Raw genomic sequence first — 20,321 nt, 5'->3', positions numbered from 1 at the left:
GTTATGACGTGTTTTGGGCGTTCAACTCCGGATCATGACGTTTTTCTGGCGTTTAACTCCAGACAGCAGCGTGTACTTGGCGTTCAACGCCAAGTTACGTCGTCATTCTTCGAATAAAGTATGGACTATTATATATTGCTGGAAAGCCCTGGATGTCTACTTTCCAACGCCATTGAGAGCGCGCCAATTGGAGTTCTGTAGCTCCAGAAAATCCATTTCGAGTGCAGGGAGGTCAGATTCCAACAGCATCAGCAGTCCTTTTGTCAGCCTTCTTCAGAGTTTTGCTCCAATCCCTCAATTTCAGTCAGAATTTACCTGAAATCACAGAAAAATACACAAACTCATAGTAAAGTCCAGAAATGTGAATTTAGCATAAAAACTAATGAAAACATCCCTAAAAGTAGCTTAAACTTACTAAAAACTATATAAAAACAATGCCAAAAAGCGTATAAATTATCCGCTCATCACTTGCACATTCCAATAATTAAAGAGGAAGCCATACAAGTCCTTTTAACTCCATGCATGCAAGCTTCCAGGAATAAAAATCTGAATGCACCACTTACATTTGAATTGAATCTTCTCCCCAACACTTGAATATGCTTTCTTTGGTCCTAGTGAATCAGAGAGTTGTGTGGGAGTTTCTCTTTGGTGGGTATCCTTTTTTACCTTATGTCCATTGAAGTTGTTTCTCTTAACCAACTGGAAGAAAAGGAAGAAAATTCAAGAACCAACTGTCAAGATAGTGATATTAAAGAAGTGCTAGTTGGGAGGCAACACAACGTTAGGTAATTTCTTTTCATTTTTAATTTTTTTGCTTCATGTTACATATGTATTTTATGGATTAAGTTTAGTGTTGTTACACCAACATTATGCTTACATTTCACTGGTTACTTAGCCCAACCTTTCATTGATTGTGTCACACTAAGTTTAATATTCTCATACCAAGTTTGGTGTTGCCACACTTTACCTATGCAAGGTCCACTCCCCCCATGCCAATATATTAGCAACATGTTTATTTTGCTTTATTTTGTCTTTTCTTTTGTTTTATTTTTAATTTTGTTGTTTTATTTGAATGACCTTCTGTCTTGCTTCCTTATATCTACCAACAATTATGATTATTCCTATTTCTATCACCACTATTTTTCTTTGTTATTTGAGGACAAGTAATCATTCTAAGTCTGGTGTTAGAGACTATGCACTACATAGCCTAAAAGGATAATGAAGAGAAAGATGAGGAAGATGACGACAATGAGAAATAAGGTTGTTGACTTCCATTTGCTTTATTTTTCTTAATTATATGCATATGTTATCTTATTCTATCCTATACAATGCATTTATGGGTCTTGTTAGTCAAGTGCATATCATTACTTATCCATCACAGCCCACAATTATAATTGTACTTGCTCCTAAATGTGGGCAAGGTTCATGTTCCATTAAAGAACAAAAAGGAAAAGGGATTGATCATAAAGATCATGACAATGTGAGTTTGGGAAGGCCAAACTAACTAAAAATGTTCAAGACAAGCTGAGTCAAATTGCTTGAGGCCTTAATTTAGAGGACTACTATGAGATCTTTACACTTGACAAAGCCTTGAAGGAGTAACATGTAATAAAAAAAGAGAAAAGGAGTTGAAAGAGAAGCCAAAGGCTCTGTGTATCACTGACTAATGATATTGAAAGAAAAATAAGCTCCAAAGAGAATACTAGTCAAGTGCTTGTGGTGCTTATATATCAAGCAAAAGCTTGAAAATAAAGCATTTAGAATCACAGCTAGGCTCAAGGTGCAAAGCATCCAATAAAAATAAACTATGAAAAGAAAGTAAATAAACTTGTTTCAAGGTGATGATTCAAGGAAGGATTCTATAAGCTAATCCAGATAGAAAATGTTAGGAAAAGAAAAGCAAAGAACAAGGAGGAACCAAAAATTAAAGATAAGTGCAAAGAGAATTCGTGGATGTTGTCAACCCTGACCTCCTCACACTCTAACGAGCATAACTTGAGCTACCAATATTCAATTGATGCAATTTTATCGGCATTAAAAAGCCAACTTCTAGTGCTTTCCAACAATATATAATAGTTTATACTTTTTCTCTGGAATCACGGTGCTAAACACTGTGATATTAGCGTTTAGCGCCAAACCGCGTCCAGCATCACCATTCCATGCGGGAGTCCTAGTGCCAAATGCCAGAAACTGGCGCTAAACACCAAACAGTCAGCAAGAAAGTGCAGAATTGCGTAAAAAGCGGTGCCAAATGCCTACAATAGCCCCGGACCTGAGAAATCTTTGTAATTAATGAAGATTTGAAGACATCAAGTTTGAATTACAAGGAAGAGCACTAGTTAGTCATAGAGTCATTAAGAAAAGATTTGATTTGATTTTGTTTTGATTTAGTTTGAGTTTGAATTCTAGGTTTAGTCTTAGAGGTTTTACTATAAAAATGGGACCTCCTTCCTCCCAAAAAAAAAAAAACACACTCACTCTCCCTTTCTTCCATCTTATACTCCTCATTAGTTTTAGGTTTTACATTAAAGTAGGATTTGGAATTTTCTGCACTATGAGCAACTAATCCTCTATTGTTAAGGTTAAGAGCTCTATTTACTTTGATGGATTAATAATTATTTGTTCTTTTACTCTTGATTAATGATTTGATTATTGTTTAAGAATTGGTTTTGTTCTTTATCTTAAGAATTAGTGATTATTGGGAAACAACTTTAATTCTACTCAAATTCTATTTGAGTCTTTGAAAACTTATATCATTAGAATTACAGATTGAAACCAATCTCTCATAATTCCTAATTATCTGGACTTAATGTTCTTGATATATAATTACATTATGCTTTGGGGTTCTTAGGGTTGTGTGGCATATAAATCAGAATTTAAACTTCACCCTCTAATACAATTGAATGATCAAGGGATTGACAATTAGTTGCATTAGAGGAGATTGGATTGTCTAAAAATAGGAATTTAGTCACTTGGAGTTTGCCATGAACATAATCATTGCATGATCAAGGTAGTTGACATTGAATATTAATCCGGAAATTTAAATATCTCTGACACCTTAAATATCTTTATCATATTATTTTCTTAACCAATTTTAGTTTGCTTTTATTTATTCTCTGTTTTTATGTTATTTGCTATTAAAACCCTAAATTTTGATTGTATGACTAGAATAATCAGTTGACTATTGTTTGTTTAATCTGTTAATCCTTGTGAGTTTGATACTCACTCATTTGTGTTTATTACTTGGTACGACCTGATGCACTTGCCGGTAAGTTGTGGATTGTAAATTCTGCACCACGGTGCAAAAATAAAGCATAAACTCAGAAGACATCAAAGACAAAGGGCAATTGAAAGGGTTATCCAGGCTAGCTCAATGAAGTAGGAGTTTGCATCTTCAATTCAAGAGAACCATCCTCAACTAAGGAAAGAAAGAACCTAGTTATTTATTTCTCAATTGGTATGAGGTCCCTAAAAAGATGAGCGTGAGCAAAACTTTTCCATTTGAGCCAGGAGAAAGGAGCCACATCTGAGTTTAACCAAAATGGCAAGGTTCCCGTGACAAGTGGCACCTTGAAAATCTATCACTTAAACTCTTATTAAGACTTTTTCCAAGGATAAAGGAGCTTTCCCCGAATGAGTTTTGAAAGGCTATCTCCCTTTATAACCACTTCTTTTTAGAGTTAAAAATGTATAAAGGACTAAAAACACTTGCCTGCTCGTCGAAAGCTGATTTAGATGCACAAGATCTAGGAAGCATGTATTATAGCCAGCTATTAGGATGATGAGTAGGGGAAACAGTGTAACAACCCTGATTTTCGAGTATGCGAGATATTTTCTGAAGGCATGGATTTTGCCAGAAGATCAGTAAAGGGAACACCTCTTCTATATCAACAAGTATCTCAATCCTCATTGTCATTATGTCATCCTTAAGCTAGAACCTTTTCCGAGGCAAGCTCGATAACGCGGTCACGAAGAACCTAGTTTTTGAACCATATCGGTTGGCAGTTTTGATTCTGATTTTCGTAAATAGTCTCTATTTGATGAACCAGACTCGATTCATGAGAGGAGAAAGATAATAGTATAATATTATCATTATATTAGTATTAGAAGTTGCTTGAAAGATATTATAAGGTTACCTGGTCTGTTTTAGTTAAAAACAGAAAATCGGTTTAACCGGGTTTACGGTTTACTGGTGCAGCTTAGCACTAGCACTCTCTGATGACTTTAGCAATGCTAAGGCCTCATCATACATGTTTTATTCTCATATTAAATATGTTACTAGTGTCATTTATGCTAGTAGCTCAGAAAATAATTTTTAGAGATATTTTTACAAGTGTTCCGATACATCTAGTTTTAGTAGTTATACACCTGAGATATTTTAATATTATTTTTACCCACCTGCAAGCCAACCAATCACAACTCACCCTACACCCCCAAAACCCCCAAGGCTGCCTCATTTGCTCATTGTGGCCGAAAATCACCAAGAGAAAAAGGAGAGAAAGTTCTTGGTTCATAAATCTTCAAAGCTTGATTTCTTCTGAACTAAAACTCAAATCAAAACTCCGATTTCACCAAAATGATCCTCTCTTCTTCCTCTACATAACCATGTGACTTATCAAGGCTGGAAATAAGGTGAGATGGCTGTCTCCCTCCCTCTTCAATTCGGTTTTCAAGGAAAACCATGTAAACATGTGTTTTCTTGATGTTTTTCCTTAGGGATCATGCTTAACTTGACTTGAGGGCCAAGAAACGTGAATTTCCAGCAAGTCTAAGGTGAGATATCTCTTCCTAACATACTGAGTGAGATTTGGTCAGTTGAGAGTTTTTGGATTTAAAGTTGTTCTTGATGTGATTTAGGAGGAAAAAGTGCTTAAGGAATTAATCTTGATTATTTGTGTTTGAATTGTGTGAATGTTGTATGATTTGGCTGTGCTAAAAAGTGGTTGCATATATGATTGATTCTTGGTGAAAAATTGGTGAAATTGATTGATTGTGTTTGAGTTGTGTGATTATAATATGGTTTGGCTGTGCTTGAAATTGATTGTTTGTATGAGTAATTCTTGTTGAAAGTTTGTTGAAATTTTGATGAAATTTGATGATATTCAAGCTATGAATGTGTGTTCTTGTGGCTGCTGGAAAACGAAACCCTAGGCCCTAAATTGGGGTTCAATTTGTGTTAAAATCATGTAGAAAAGATGGGGTTTTCGTGGCTGGGAATTTATTTTGAATTTTGGTAAAAATCGGTTGCTGAAAAGACTGAAAAACGGGTAAAAACAGAGAAAGAGTCTGAAGAATTTATGAAGAACATGAACACTTTGAGTGTGATGAAGAACAATGAAGAACAGGCCTTAGATCTTAAAAAGGGCAAGAAAGTAAAATTTTTGGTGTTTTAGGGGTTGTCTGGTAATTTCTGAAAGTTAGGGTGGTAAAAGTAGAAATATTAAAAGTTACGGGTGGTAAAAAGTGAATTTTAAAGGTTAAAGGTAAAGATAAGGTAATTTTCGAAAATTTAATGATAAAATAATAAATAATAATAAAATATTAAATAATAGTATTTTAATAAAAATAATAAAATAATGCGGAAAAGGCAGTTTTCTGCAAAAACTTTAGAAAGACAACTTTAAGTGCAGAATCTCACAATTACCTTCATAAAACACTTAGGGAGTGGTAATAACATGTTAGTGAGGAAAAGATAAATAAAAGATAAAAAGTTAAAGAAAAGATAAAAACCAAAGAAAAAGTCTGTAAAATTCTAACGACAGAACAACAGACAGAGACTAGTGAACGAACTAGGGCAACTTAGTTAGTACTTGAGTTGCGACTAGTGTTAGGTATAATATGAAAAGTTAAACTGTTTCAGTATAGACTTAATGAACCTTACTTGGGACAGGCTAACTATTCATATCGAAATTTACATAAGCTTTAAATACATACGTTAAGCAGAGAAATCAGAGTAAGGTAAAGAGATAAAGAGAAAAAGAGTAATACAGATACAGAAGAAAGAGTAATCAGAGAAAAGAGAAACCAGAACAGAGTAAAGAGATATAAGGTTAAAAGAGTAATATGATAAAGAGAATAGAGAACAAGTAAAGGGCCTATTGAAAGGTCATTGGTTGCATTAAGGCAACCTCAGAGATATCTATGTGTTCATCTGCTGCATTGTGGCAGTCAGATGGATGGTAGTACGACCACTAAGAACGCTTTCCTGGGATACCTTGCTATAATGCTTTGCTGTAAGACAGAGGTTGCTTACAGAGGTATCGAGATGAGTGTGCTCCTGTAAGACAGAGGTTGCTTACAGTGAGTGTGTTGTTGCTCCTGTAAGACAGAGGTTGCTTACAGTGAGTATGTTGTTGCTCCTGTAAGACAGAGGTTGCTTACAGTGAGTCTGTTGGGCGTATATCGGCTAATAAGTGCCGCCCTGCAGGACAAAGGTTGCTTGCAGTGGATACCCTGCAAGACGAAGGTTGCTTGTAGTGGATATTGCCAACAGGAAAGCCTTATCTAGACAGAGGTTGCTGGGTAACGTCGGGAGCGGGTATGTAACCGACAGATGAGCTCATTACCTGCATTAGGGCTAGACATGCATCATATTTGGTTGCGTATTTCCTCTGTTATGATTGTTGTTTGAATGTATGCCTTCTTTGTTTTCATTCTATTCTGTGTCTGTGTTTTGTTTTCTTGTATTCTTTTGTTTGTGTTTTGCTTTTTGTTTTCTCTATTTTCTCTATTTATCTGTTTCTTCTGTCTACTGCTTTTCGGTATTCTGCTATTTATCTGCTAAACAACACAGAATTAATGAACGTAACTAATAACCCCGGCCCTACTAAGAACTCCCCAGTTCTTACCCCTTCTCTCTCCCTTCCCCCTTCAGATGGAAGCAAGAGTTTCTTTCCGTAGTTCGCTGACGACCGTTTGCAAAAAGGATTCTGCTCTAGGTAGTCTTCTGAGTCTAGGGTGAATCCCATTCTCTGTTTATATGTATATACTGTGAGACCAGCCAATGTCCGCACCCCGTTTGTACGTGAAGTTTAACCTGAATCCTGTGTACGAGACTCCCGTTGTGTGGCTACTTGATGAGGTACCAGAGGGACGTCCTATGGCAATGTCTGATCGTACAGAGGAATAGCAGATGATATCCTACCTTTGGTGACGTTCACTTGACTTGAGTTTTGAAGACTTAGAACGTACTTTCACTTGCTTTAGTAGTTTAGAGGGACTAGGCGAGTATAGAGTCTAGGCTAGCCTGGGTGCCAGCTTAGGGACTTCTTGAACAGGTCAGGACCTGGGATGTTGTATGTATATATATGTATATAGTTATTATCTAGCTATATCTAGGGGTGTTCTAACTAACAGTCTATATTCTAATAAAGGCTGAATCACCGAATGTTGTCAACTACTTGTGATGTGTTTATGTGTGGTTGTGTAACTAGGAAGACAAATTGGTAGCGCTCAGTTTCCGGTGTGTCCTAGGCGTACTGAAAATTGGGTCATTACAAACAGAGCATGCTAGCGAGAAACATCGCTCGAACTTAATGAAGGGGAGCTGAACCCTAGTTGAGTAAATATCACCTCATATATCTAAAGATAACCACGACATCGGCAGGAGATTAGAAGGCCATATGACTGGAAAGAATAGTTCCTCTGGAAGAATTTTCCTATCACAATTGGCATGATAATTGATGGAAACTGAAAAATATTTGGGTCCATCCCCGTTGTATAAGATTGTCTCCTCCTAAAAAAGGGGATGCTCTTTGTAACACCCTACCATGCAGAACCTTACGCTTAAGTCATAAAGCAGAGGTGGCGACGTACTATGACTTCTAAAAGGAAGATACATATATAATTATAGTTGAAAGAATTCATATCTAGGAACCTTGAAGAAAAAGCTAAACAAAAGTAAAAATAGAAAATTGTGTCACACTCGCAAAGATACGCGTAAGCTAGATAAACGAGATCAAAAGAAAAGATAACACATATATATAAAGATTGGAGTTCCAAAGATATAGCTATTATTGAATCCATATTTGAAGATAGATTTTGGTTTGATTTGAGTGGGTTTCATCACATAAACCCACATTTATTCACCCAGATAGCATACTTTTGTGTCTTCTCTCTAAATTATGTTCAATTGTGAAAACATGCTATTTTGAGTTTAATTTAATCAATTTTATTCCACTTTCATTCCATTCGATGCCTTGATGTGTTTGATGAGTGATTTCAGGTGTAATAGGAGGAATGGCTTGATAAGAGTGGAAGAAAAGCATGGAATTGGGAGAAAATATTAAGAAATCAAAGGAGAAAAGCATTTCAGAGTGTGCCCACACAAACTTTCTGTGCGTACGCACAAGTGCCCGCACGTGGCTTCATTAAAAAGTCACGTGATTCACGATTTGAGGGGCTTTTTGGCCCATTTCTGAAGGCTTTGGAGCATATATGAAGGGGGAAGCAACACCAATTGATACAATTACATACCATACTTCATAGAAGACATACTTAGGAGTAGTTTAGTATAGTTTTAGGTTAGATTTTCTCTCAATTTTCTTAGGGTTCTTAATTAGGATTTTGTAGAATTTTATAGTTCAAGTTTTGATTTTGGATACTAGCTATCTCATTGTAAGTATTTCTTAAATTTCTCTTTTATTCAATGTTCTGAAAACCGGTTCGAACCAGTCGGTCGAACCGGTCAAACCGTGAACCGGACGCTAAAGCGGTTCGGACAATTAGAAAAACTGCAAAATTAGGAAACCGGCATTGAACCGACGAATCGGCCGATTACGGTCGGTCGAACCGAACCGTGACCCGGTTGGTTTTTTAGCCATGCAGCAAAACGTTGCCGTTTTGCGTTTTGTGAAATGTGAACCCTAATTCTCCTTTGCCATTCGCACTTGCATCCTAGACTCCCAGTCCCTCACGGCCATACCCACAGACCCACACCTACAGTTCACTTCAGCACTTCAGCTCCACTCTCATCATTCATCACCGTCAGGATCCGTCGCGCCATCACGTCAGAGAGAGTGAGAGACAGAGAACTCTTGAAGCCCTGAACGCCATCACGATCTGTCGCGCCTTTAGCACTGTCGCGCCATCAGCACCGTCGCGCTGTCAGTTCTGTGACGCCGTTGGGTCCGTTGCGCCGTCAGCTCTGTCGCACAGTCAGCACCGTCGCGCTGTCAGCTCCCTCGTGCACTCAGCCACTTCAACCAGTCACCTCCATCGAGCTCTGAGAGAAAACAATAGAGTTCAGTTGAAGCGTTGAAGAGGTGAAGCCTGAAGCCTCAAGGTGCCTTCGAGCTCTAAGAGAAAGCAATAGAGTTTCAGGTAATTTTTAATTTAGTTATGAACTGACTATGAGTCTCTGATACTGTGATGAAATCTGATACTGTGAACTCTGTGAATTCTGATGAAACTGTGAAATCTGATGAAAGTATGAAACTGTGAACTCTGATTGTGTGAACTCTGATTTTGTGAAATCTGATTGTGTGAACTCTGATTTATCATTTATGTGACATGATTTTGTCATTGTGAACTCTGATTTTGTATACTCTAATTTTGAGAGATGAAACTGTGAACTCTGATTGTGTGAACTCTGATTTTATGAAATCTGATTGTGTGAACTATGATTTATGTGACATGATTTTGTCATTGTGAACTCTGATTTTGTATACTCTGATTTTGAGAGATGATTTTGTGAACAAAGATTTTTTTGAACTCTGATTTTGTGACATGATTTTGTGAACTCTGATTTTGTCAACACTGATTTTGAGACATGATGAACTGCTAAACTTTGAATTTTGGATGTTGTTTGTTCATTTGTATTGAACTTGAGAGTTGAGATTATTGGGTTGGATTGCTGGTAATATTTAGGTTTGAATGAAAGTATCAACCAAGAACTACCTAGGAATAATAATGCTAAAAATAATTCTTCTTCAAATGAACGTTCTCTTCCTCCCGCGAGTAACAAAAATCAGTCACAAACTTCTAGTGTTCGGGAAAAACTGATCCTTCTTGGAGATACGTTGCTTTACAAAATATAAATGGAAAACCGCATTACCAATGCTTATTTTGTCTGAGTACTTTTGGGGCAGGGGAATTAATAGAATGAAAAAGAATTTGGCGAAGATAGGTGGAGACATTAAGAAGTGTTCTAAGGTTCCGTATGATGTAGAAAAACAAATGGAAGGTTTATTGAAAGAGATTAAGAAAAGTAAAACTAGTAAAAGGAAAGTAAGTTTCAACGAAGAGGGTACCGATGAGTGTGAGGATGCAATTGATGAAGCAATAGCGCAAGAAGAACAACAAACTCTGAGTCAGTTACCAACTAAGGAGGTTGTTGGAGGCGATCCCAAAAAGAAAGCAAAAACCATTATTCCTCCTATGTTTGCACCAAGAACAACTCCGGGAAGTCAACCAAGACTGAAAAGCGTGTTTCAAAACAAAGAGGCGCTTCATGAAGTTGATAAGCGAGTGGCTAGATAGCTTTTGGATTGTATGATTCATTTCAATGCGGTTATGTCACCTTTTTTTCAAGATATGTTAGATGGGGTAGCTGGCTTTGGGCCTGGTTATAAAGGTCCTTCTTATGACTCTTTGAGGGTTAACTTATTAGCCGATCTCAAAAGGGAGTGTCAAATGGTTATTGATAGCTATAGGTCTGCTTGGAAAGAAACTGGATGTACTCTCATGGCTGATGGTTGGACAGATCAAAGGTGGTGCACGAAATTGTGATCATCAATGGCGCCATCAACATGGTACGTTCAATTGCAATCTCAACTCTTTATCACAACTTTGCACAACTAACCAGTAAGTGCACTGGGTCGTCCAAGTAATAAACCTTACGCGAGTAAGGGTCGATCCCACGGAGATTGTTGGTATGAAGCAAGCTATGGTCATCTTGTAAATCTCAGTCAGGCAGATTCAAATGGTTATGGATGATTTATGAATAAAGCATAAAATAAAGATAGAGATACTTATGTAATTCATTGGTGAGAATTTCAGATAAGCGTATGGAGATGCTTTGTCCCTTCCGTCTCTCTGCTTTCCTACTGTCTTCATCCAATCCTTCTTACTCCTTTCCATGGCAAGCTGTATGTTGGGCATCACCGTTGTCAGTGGCTACAGTCCCGTCTTCTCAGTGAAAATGTTCAACGCGCTCTGTCACAGCACGGCTAATCATCTGTTGGTTCTCAATCAGGTTGGAATAGTATCCAGTGATTCTTTTGCGTCTGTCACTAACGCCCAGCCTTCAGGAGTTTGAAGCTCGTCACAGTCATTCAATCCTTGAATCCTACTCAGAATACCACAGACAAGGTTTAGACCTTATAGATTCTCTTGAATGCTGCCATCAATTCTAACTTATACCACAAAGATTCTGATTAAGGAATCCAAGAGATAAACATTCAAGCCTTGTTTGCTTGTAGAACGGAAGTGGTTGTCAGGCACGCGTTCATAAGTGAGAATGATGATGAGCGTCATATAATCATCACATTCATCAAGTTCTTGAGTGCGAATGAATATCTTGGAATAATAATAAGCTGAAGTGAATAGAAGAACAATAGTAATTGCATTAATACTCGAGGTACAGCAGAGCTCCACACCTTAATCTATGGTGTGTAGAAACTCCACCGTTGAAAATACATAAGAACAAGGTCTAGGCATGGCCGAGAGGCCAGCCCCCCAATGATCTAAGAACTAGACATCCAAAGATGATAAAAAGATCTAAAGTGATCTAAAGATATCAAATACAATAGCAAAAGGTCCTATTTGTAGAGAACTAGTAGCTTAGGGTTTACAAAGATGAGTAAATGACATAAAAATCCACTTCCGGGCCCACTTGGTGTGTGCTTGGGCTGAGCATTGAAGCTTTCATGTGTAGAGATTTTTCTTGGAGTTAAACGCCAGCTTTTGTGCCAATTTGGGCGTTTAACTCCCATTCTTGTGCCAGTTCCGGCGTTTTATGCCAGAATTCTTGAACTGACTTGGAATGCCTGTTTGGGCCATCAAATCTCGGGCAAAATATGGACTATTATACATTGCTGGAAAGCCCAGGATGTCTACTTTCCAACGCAATTAAGAGCGCGCCAATTGGGCTACTGTAGCTCCAGGAAATTCACTTCGAGTGCAGGGAGGTCAGAATCCAACAGCATCTGCAGTCCTTTTCAGCCTCTGAATCAGATTTTTGCTCAGGTCCCTCAATTTCAACCAGAAAATACCTGAAATCACAGAAAAATACACAAACTCATAGTAGAGTCCAGAAAAGTGAATTTTAACTAAAAACTAATAAGAATATAATAAAAACTAACTAAAACATACTAAAAACATACTAAAAACAATGCCAAAAAGCGTATAAATTATCCGCTCATCAAAAGGCAAAGATTGTTGATTAATTTTTTGGTTTATTGTTCGAAGGGTTGTGCTTTGTAAAATCTGTAGATGCCTCAAGTATGGTTAAAAATGCTTCAAGCTTGTGTGACTTGTTTTCAGAGGTGATTGAATGGATTGGACCTAATAATGTTGTTCATGTAGTGACCAATAATGCTACGAATTATGTTGCTGCTGGTAGGCTTATTAATAAGAAATTTGAAAATATTCACTGGTCACCTTGTGCTGCTCATTGCTTGAATATTATTCTAAAAGATATAAGCAGCATGCTACATATTTCTAGCCTTGCAACACGTGCTTCGAAGATTACCGTGTTTGTATATAATCATACGGTGTTCTTGTCCTGGCTAAGACAAAAAAATGATTGGAGGGAGATTGTTCATCCAGGTGTAACTCGTTTTGCCACTGTCTTCCTCATATTGATGAGTATCTTTGAGCACAAATCGGAATTACAATAATTGGTTGTTGATACACACTTTACCGGACACAAATTAGGAAGGAGTGCTAATGGTAGAGCTGTGAGTGCAATTATCCTAGACAATAAATTTTGGGATGATTGTTTTACTGTATGCCAAATTGTGAGTCTGTTGATTAAATTGCTGAGGATGATAGATGCTGATGATAAACCATCATTGGGAATTGTTTATGAAGGTATGCTGAGGTCAGAAAATGGAATCAAAGAAAAGTTCAAGCATAGGAAGAGTGCATATCAACCTTACATAGAGATTATCAACTCAAGATGGGACAAACATTTGAAAAAAAATCTTCATACAGCAGCCTATTTCTTGAATCCTGATTGCTTTTTTTCTGAAAATTATAGAGAATCACCTGATGTCATGCGAGATTTACTTGATCTTGTTACATTGCATTGCAAGGTTAATAATTTAGATTCAGTTGAGGAAATGAAAGAAATACACTTATATAGGGATCGAAAGGAAAGCTTTGATAGGCCTGAAGCTGTTCCAGCTGCAAAAAAACTTCAACCTGGTAATAATATCTATTTGATAATAAGCTTTAGTTATATACTTATTTTATGTTTTGGTTTCCTTAATTTGATAACTAATACTTGAGATATGGGATTGTAATTTGTAGATGAATGGTGGAGGTTGTTTGGTAGTTCTGCTCCATGTTTACAAAAAATGGCAGTTCGCATTCTTAGCCAAGCATCTGCTTCTTCAGGGTGTGAAAGGAATTGGAGTCTTTTTTATCAAATTCATACAACAAGAAGGAATAGATTGGAGCATGATAGGCTAAGTGATATTGTGTATATTACATATAATTTGCGTCTTAAATCCAGGTAATATATATTTCATCCTTTCATTTCATATCATTAGATTTTGTATAGCTAATATACTAGGCTTATCATATATTGTATTTAATTTGTTAGGAATGAAAGAAAAAAAGAAAGCAAAAGTCGCAATATGATCCAATCGATATTGAAACTATTGATAAGGTTGATTTTTGGGTAACGGAAGAGGTTGTTGGAAAAGAGCCTGATCTTCCAAGTAATATTGAAGACTTGCTTCGTGAGTATTATAGTTTATTGATCAGACAATAAATTACAATAGCTTTTATCTTTAATTTATTGATAATGTGTTATATTTTCTTAGATGTGATTGATGCTGATTTAGATCAAGGTGGTGGTGGTGGTAGTACTAGTACATTTTATGCTGCACCACTTGCTTTTTCTGGTCCAAGTAGTGGAAATGAAGGTGATGAAATCAATGACGCAAATCTGCAGCAAATTATGGAGGATTTTGATGATTGATGACAAACTTGGATCATTTTGATGCTGCTATGTTTTGTTTGATTGGTTGTTTGTTTGTTGACTTTTGAACTTTGAATTTGTATTTGAATGAGATTATAACATTTGGTTTATGTAGTACTTTTAATTTGAATGATATTTTAAAATTTAGATTAGACTATAATTATATTTTCATGTGCTTATTTATTATTTTATTATAAAACAATTTTTACGGTTCAACTACGGTCAAACCGGTTGAATGTCAATATATACATAGTTTTGCAATTTTTTATTTCTAGTTAGTTAATTTGATGTTTGATGATTATTACATGTTTGTTTGAGTTGCCTTTGTTGATTTTGTTCTTTTGTGGTTCATAGTTTTCATCATTTTCCCAATTTTGCTATGTTTTATGATTTTGTCCTCTACGTGTTTGATGAAATGCCAGTTTTGATTATGTGCTAAATTTTCACCCTTTGCCTTGGGAAAATGAGCATATGGATTACTAGAATTATAATATCCAATATTTAGTGATAATTCTTGGGTTGTTAGTTGTTATTGTTTCCACTAATGCTAGTTTCTTACTAAGGTAATTAGTAAGTTAGCTAGGATTTATGGATTAATGACTATTATGCTCACTTAACATATCCTTCAATGTTAAGGGTTGACTTAGTGAGATTAATCCATCATAATTATCATAGTTGTGGTTATGGCAAAGAAGGGATTCCATAACTCATCCCAAGTCAAGGTTCCATTCATGTTTTGAACCACTTTTCCATCACTTTATAGCATTACTTATTTATATTACATACATAGTTCTTTTGTTCTTTTATTAGTTTATTAATTGCAATTTTGAATCGTTCTTTTATCTCTTTATTTGTTTATTTTAGTTATTGAAAACACCCTTTGCTTCTCACAACCAAAATTGTGTGCTCTTAGACATTAGTTCCTAGGAAAGACAACCCGAGGTTTAATACGTACTCTCGGTTTATATTTGAATTAGAAATTTAAACTTTGATTGAGAGGAATATTTGTTGGTTCGAACTATGCTATCAATGAAGAAATTATTTTGCTAAATTTTTGAGCTGTCACAAATCATCTTCTATCAAGTTTTTTTTTGGCACCGTTGCTGGGGAGCTGGTGCAATTGAGTGCTATAGTTTTGGTTGTTGTAAATATGTGAATAGTGTGAATAGATATTTTTTGGGTTGTTTGATTGTTTTTGCTATTAATTAGGATTTTGGTTCTTTTGTTACTTGATGTCTTTAGTTTTTATTTTCAATTTTCTCTATGAGTTATCACCCTCTTCGTTTGAAGTTTGGTTATGATCATTTTGTAGGGCTTGATAACTTCAATTTTGGATTGCATCATGGGATTGGAGAATCAATTTTGGAAGGAGCAACCTCCCCTATACTACAACGAGCTAAACCCTTCCCAATATGCATACCCAAACCAAGGATATGGTGGATTCCACAATGATTACATACCTCCACCACCATATGCCTATGACCCCTACCCTCAACACAATTCTCAATCACCATATCTTCAATTACCACACCACCATTATCATCCACCTTCTTACATACCACCTCAAAACACTTACCAATATGAATTACCTCCCATATATACAACCTTCCTCCCAAACAATGAAATCTCTTTTTCACCATAATGTGATGTTCTCCAAACCTTGACCCAAGAACCACAAGACCTTCAAGCTTTTCTCTAAGAACAAGAAAAATTTCAAAGGACACAAGGGCAATTCATGGCTACCATAGCCGAAACGGTGAACCGCTTGGTTCTACTATGCTCATCCAATCAAGGCACTCCTCTTGAAGGGTGTGAAGGAGCAATTGAAGGGCGTAGAGAAGAGGAGGGCATGGAGCCACAAGGGAAAGAAGAAGGGTTAGAGCTTGAATTGAAACAAGAGGGAGAAGGTGGAGTATTTGAACTGGAGGAGAGAAAGGGAGAATTGAGGGAGATTGATCGAGATGAGAATTCCATCATTGATAATTTTTTGTACTCTTTGGTCAATCCCGTTAAGATCCTAATGAGCCTCTTCCCATTAAGTTTGAAAGAGACATGGAGGTAGACTTCTCACAACCTCCTTGTTATGATTTGAGTGATGAGGAAGAGGAAGTTGGAGAGGAAGTAACTCTGTTCCAAGAACATATTGAGTGGGTGGCAATTTCATCTATGAGCTTCATTGGCCCCTACCAATATGCTATCTTGGAGACGGATTACCAACTTAAGATCCTTCTTTGGTTGGTATATGGTGGAGAAAGGAGTGAAGGTTACCAAGAGAATCCAAGGATCTTCAAGAAAGCTGATGAGCGGATAATTTATACGCTTTTTGGCATTGTTTTTAGTATGTTTTTAGTATGTTTTTAGTATGTTTTAGTTAGTTTTTATTATATTTTTATTAGTTTTTAGCTAAAATTCACTTTTCTGGGCTTTACTATGAGTTTGTGTGTTTTTCTGTGATTTCAGGTATTTTCTGGCTGAAATTGAGGGACCTGAGCAAAAATCTGATTCAGAGGCTGAAAAGGACTGCAGATGCTGTTAGATTCTGACCTCCCTGCACTCGAAGTGGATTTTCTGGAGCTATAGAAGCCCAATTGGCGCACTCTCAATTGCGTTGAAAAGTAGACATCCTGATCTTTCCAGCAATTATAATAGTCCAAACTTTGCCTGAGATTTGATGGCCCAAACCGGCGTTGCAAATCAGCTTCAGAATTCCCGGCGTTTAACGCCGGAACTGGCACAAAAATTGGAGTTAAACGCCCAAACTGGCACAAAAGCTGGCGTTTAACTCCAGGAAAAGTCTCTACACATGAAATCTTCAATGCTCAGCCCAAGCACACACCAAGTGGACCCAAGAAGTGGATTTTTACGTCATTTATTCGTTTCTGTATATCCTAGGTTACTAGTTCACTATTAATAGGACCTTTTGACATTGTATTTTTACCTCATGACACTTTACATGTTTCATACTGTACCTTCTACGGCATGAATCTCTAAACCCCATGGTTGGGGGTGAGGAGCTTTGCTGTGTCTTGATGGATTAATGCAATTACTACTGTTTTTCATTCAATCATGCTTGCTTCTATTCTAAGACATCACTTGTTCTTCAACTTGATGAATGTGATGATCCGTGACACTCATCATCATTCTCACCTATGAACGTGTGCCTGGCAACCACCTCCGTTCTACTTTAGATTGAGTGGATATCTCTTAGATTCTTTAACCAGAATCTTCATGGTATAAGCTAGAATTGATGGCGGCATTCAAGAGAATCCGGAAGGTCTAAACCTTGTCTGTGGTATTCTGAGTAGGATTCAGGGATTGAATGACTGTGACGAGCTTCAAACTCGCGATTATGGGGCGTTAGTGACAGACGCAAAAGAATCACTGGATTCTATTCCAACATGATCGAGAACCGACAGATGAATAGCCGTGCTGTGATAGAGCGCGTTGAACATTTTCACTGAGAGAATGGGAGGTAGCCATTGACAACAGTGAAACCCTACATATAGCTTGCCATGGAAGGAGCCTTGCGTGCTTGAAGAAGAAGATAGTAGGAAAGCAGAGATTCAGAAGATAGAGCATCTCCAAGACCTCAACCTGTTCTTATTACTGCAAAACAAGTATTTATTTCATGTTCTTTTACTTTTCACAATTAAACCTGAGAATTATTGATATCCTGACTAAGAGTTACAAGATAACCATATCTTGCTTCAAGCCGACAATCTCCGTGGGATTGACCCTTACTCACGTAAGGTATTACTTGGACGACCCAGTGAACTTGCTGGTTAGTTGTGCGGAATTGCAAAAGTGTGATTGCAATTTCATGCACCAAGTTTTTGGCGCCGTTGCCGAGGATTGTTCGAGTTTGGACAACTGACGGTTTATCTTGTTGCTTAGATTAGGACTGTTTTATTTTTTTGTTCGTTTAGAGTCTTTTATTTGAGTTTAGTTTCATATTTTAAGTTTGGTGTCAATTGCATGCTTTTGTTTTCCTTTAATTTTTCGAATTTGCATGTTCTTAGTCCTTTCTTGATCTTTAAAATTTCTAAGTTTGGTGTCTTCTTTGTGTTTTCCTTTAGGTTTTCGAAAATTTGTGTGTGATTTTCTAAAAATTTCTAAGTTTGGTGTCTTCTTTGTATTTTCCTTTAAATCTTCGAAATTTTGCATTAATTTTCAAAATTATATCTTTTCAATCATATCTTTTTAAAAATAATTTCCAATCATATCTTTCTAATTGCTAATTCCAAAATCTTTTTAATTAATTAATCTAGTTTTCAATTTGCTTTGATTTTATTTTCTTTTAGTTTACGAAATTTTATTTTATTTTATTTTCTATTTTATTTTATTATTTTCGGTCATTCCTAATTAATTTTTTTTTACTTTACTTGTGAATCCATATCATTTCCCTTTCTCCATCATGGACCTAAGTGGAATTGAGCAGTCCAGAAGGACTCTGGGGTCATATCTAACCCCATTACAGCTGCATATGGGAGTAGCATCTGTATACCTCCCATTAAAGCAAGCAGCTTTGAGCTAAATCCTCAACTCATTATCATGGTGCAGCAAAATTGCCAGTATTCCGGTTTTCCACAGGAAGAACCTACTGAGTTTTTGGCACAATTCTTACAAATTGCTGACACAGTACATGATAAAGAGGTGGATCAAGATGTCTACAGATTATTACTGTTTTCATTTGCTGTAAAAGATCAAGCTAAGAGGTGGTTGAATAACCAACCCACAGTAAGTATAAAAACATGGAGACAGTTATCAGACAAATTCCTGAATCAATTTTACCCTCCAAAAAGGATGACAAGCTGAGACTGGACATCCAAGGCTTTAAACAAGAGGATCATGAATCCCTTTATAATGCCTGGGACAGGTACAAAGGTATGCTAAGGAAATGCCCCTCTGAAATGTTTTCAGAGTGGGTATAGTTAGACATCTTCTACAATGGGCTTACAGAAAAAGCTCAGATGTCTCTAGACCACTCAGCTGGTGGATCTATACATATGAGGAAGACGATTGAAGAGGCTCAAGAGCTCCTAGATACGGTTGCTAGAAACCAATATCTATACTCAAGCAATGAGTCCTCTACAAAAGAAGAAGCTATGGCAGTAGCTACTGATCCTAATCCTCAAGAACAGATTGTTGAGCTTAATCAGCAATTACACCTGATGATAAAACAGTTAGCAGAATTTAAAGAGATGCTCCAAGAAACTAAAATTGCTAACAAGAACATAGAATCACAGTTGAATCAGACAAAACAGCAGTTATCTAAACAGATAATAGAAGAATGCCAAGCAGTTCAACTGAGGAGTGGGAAGACATTGAATAACACTGCTCGAAGTGGCAAAAAGCCAAGAAAGGAACAACTGACAGAGGATAACCAAACCACTGCCCAAAATCCCTCTAAGGACAGTAAGAGCCCAGAGAGGAATACTCCTGGCGTTCAAATGCCAGAAAGGGGGGAAAAGTTGGCGTTAAACGCCCATTCCTTGCCCAGTTCTGGCATTCAAACGCCAGAAAGGAGGGAAAAGTTGGCGTTAAACGCCCATTCCTCACCCAGTCCTGGCGTTCAAACGCCAATGAGGAATCAGACACCTGAGAGTGCTGATAGTAACCCCTCTAAAAAGGCTTCTCCAACCACCTCTGTAGGGAATAAACCTGCAGCAACTAAGGTTGTTTATGAGTGTTAAAATTGTTGGCTCTTGAAAGAATGATGAACAAAGAGAAATGTTATTGATGAACTGAAAAATTCATGAATTGATTCTTGAAGCAAGAAAAAGCAGTGAAAAGCAAAAGCTTGTGCGAAAAAAAAATGGCGAAAAAAATAGAAAGAAAAAAGCAAGCAGAAAAAGCCAATAGCCCTTAAAACCAAAAGGCAAGGGTAGCAAGGATCCAAGGCTTTGAGCATCAATGGATAGGAGGGCCCAAGGAAGTTAAATCCAGGCCTAAGCGGCTAAATCAAGCTGTCCCTAACCATGTGCTTGTGTCATGAAGGTCCAAGTGAAAAGCTTGAGACTGAGTGGTTAAAGTCGTGATCCAAAGCAAAAGAGTGTGCTTAAGAGCTCTGGACACCACTAACTAGGGACTTTAGCAAAGCTGAGTCACAATCTGAAAAGGTTCACCCAGTCATGTGTCTGTGGCATTTGTGTATCCGGTGGTAATACTGGAA

The 20,321-nt window shown here is 37.0% G+C and overlaps 1 protein-coding gene across 1 annotated transcript; it reads left to right on the top strand.

Annotated features, from left to right (window-relative positions):
• The first annotated feature begins 12,986 nt into the window (after positions 1–12,986).
• LOC107458520 (uncharacterized) lies at positions 12,987–14,149 on the top strand. The gene is made up of 4 exons (XM_016076724.1): positions 12,987–13,368; positions 13,474–13,678; positions 13,786–13,907; positions 13,992–14,149. The coding sequence occupies exons 1-4, from the start codon at positions 12,987–12,989 to the stop codon at positions 14,147–14,149; spliced, it is 867 nt and encodes a 288-aa protein (XP_015932210.1).
• The last annotated feature ends 6,172 nt before the right edge of the window (positions 14,150–20,321 follow it).

This window comes from Arachis duranensis, chromosome 7, assembly GCF_000817695.3.
Source record: "Arachis duranensis cultivar V14167 chromosome 7, aradu.V14167.gnm2.J7QH, whole genome shotgun sequence".
Taxonomy (NCBI): domain Eukaryota; kingdom Viridiplantae; phylum Streptophyta; class Magnoliopsida; order Fabales; family Fabaceae; genus Arachis; species Arachis duranensis.
Note: the sequence above shows the minus strand (reverse complement) of the source record. Positions and strands in the feature narration are given on the sequence as shown.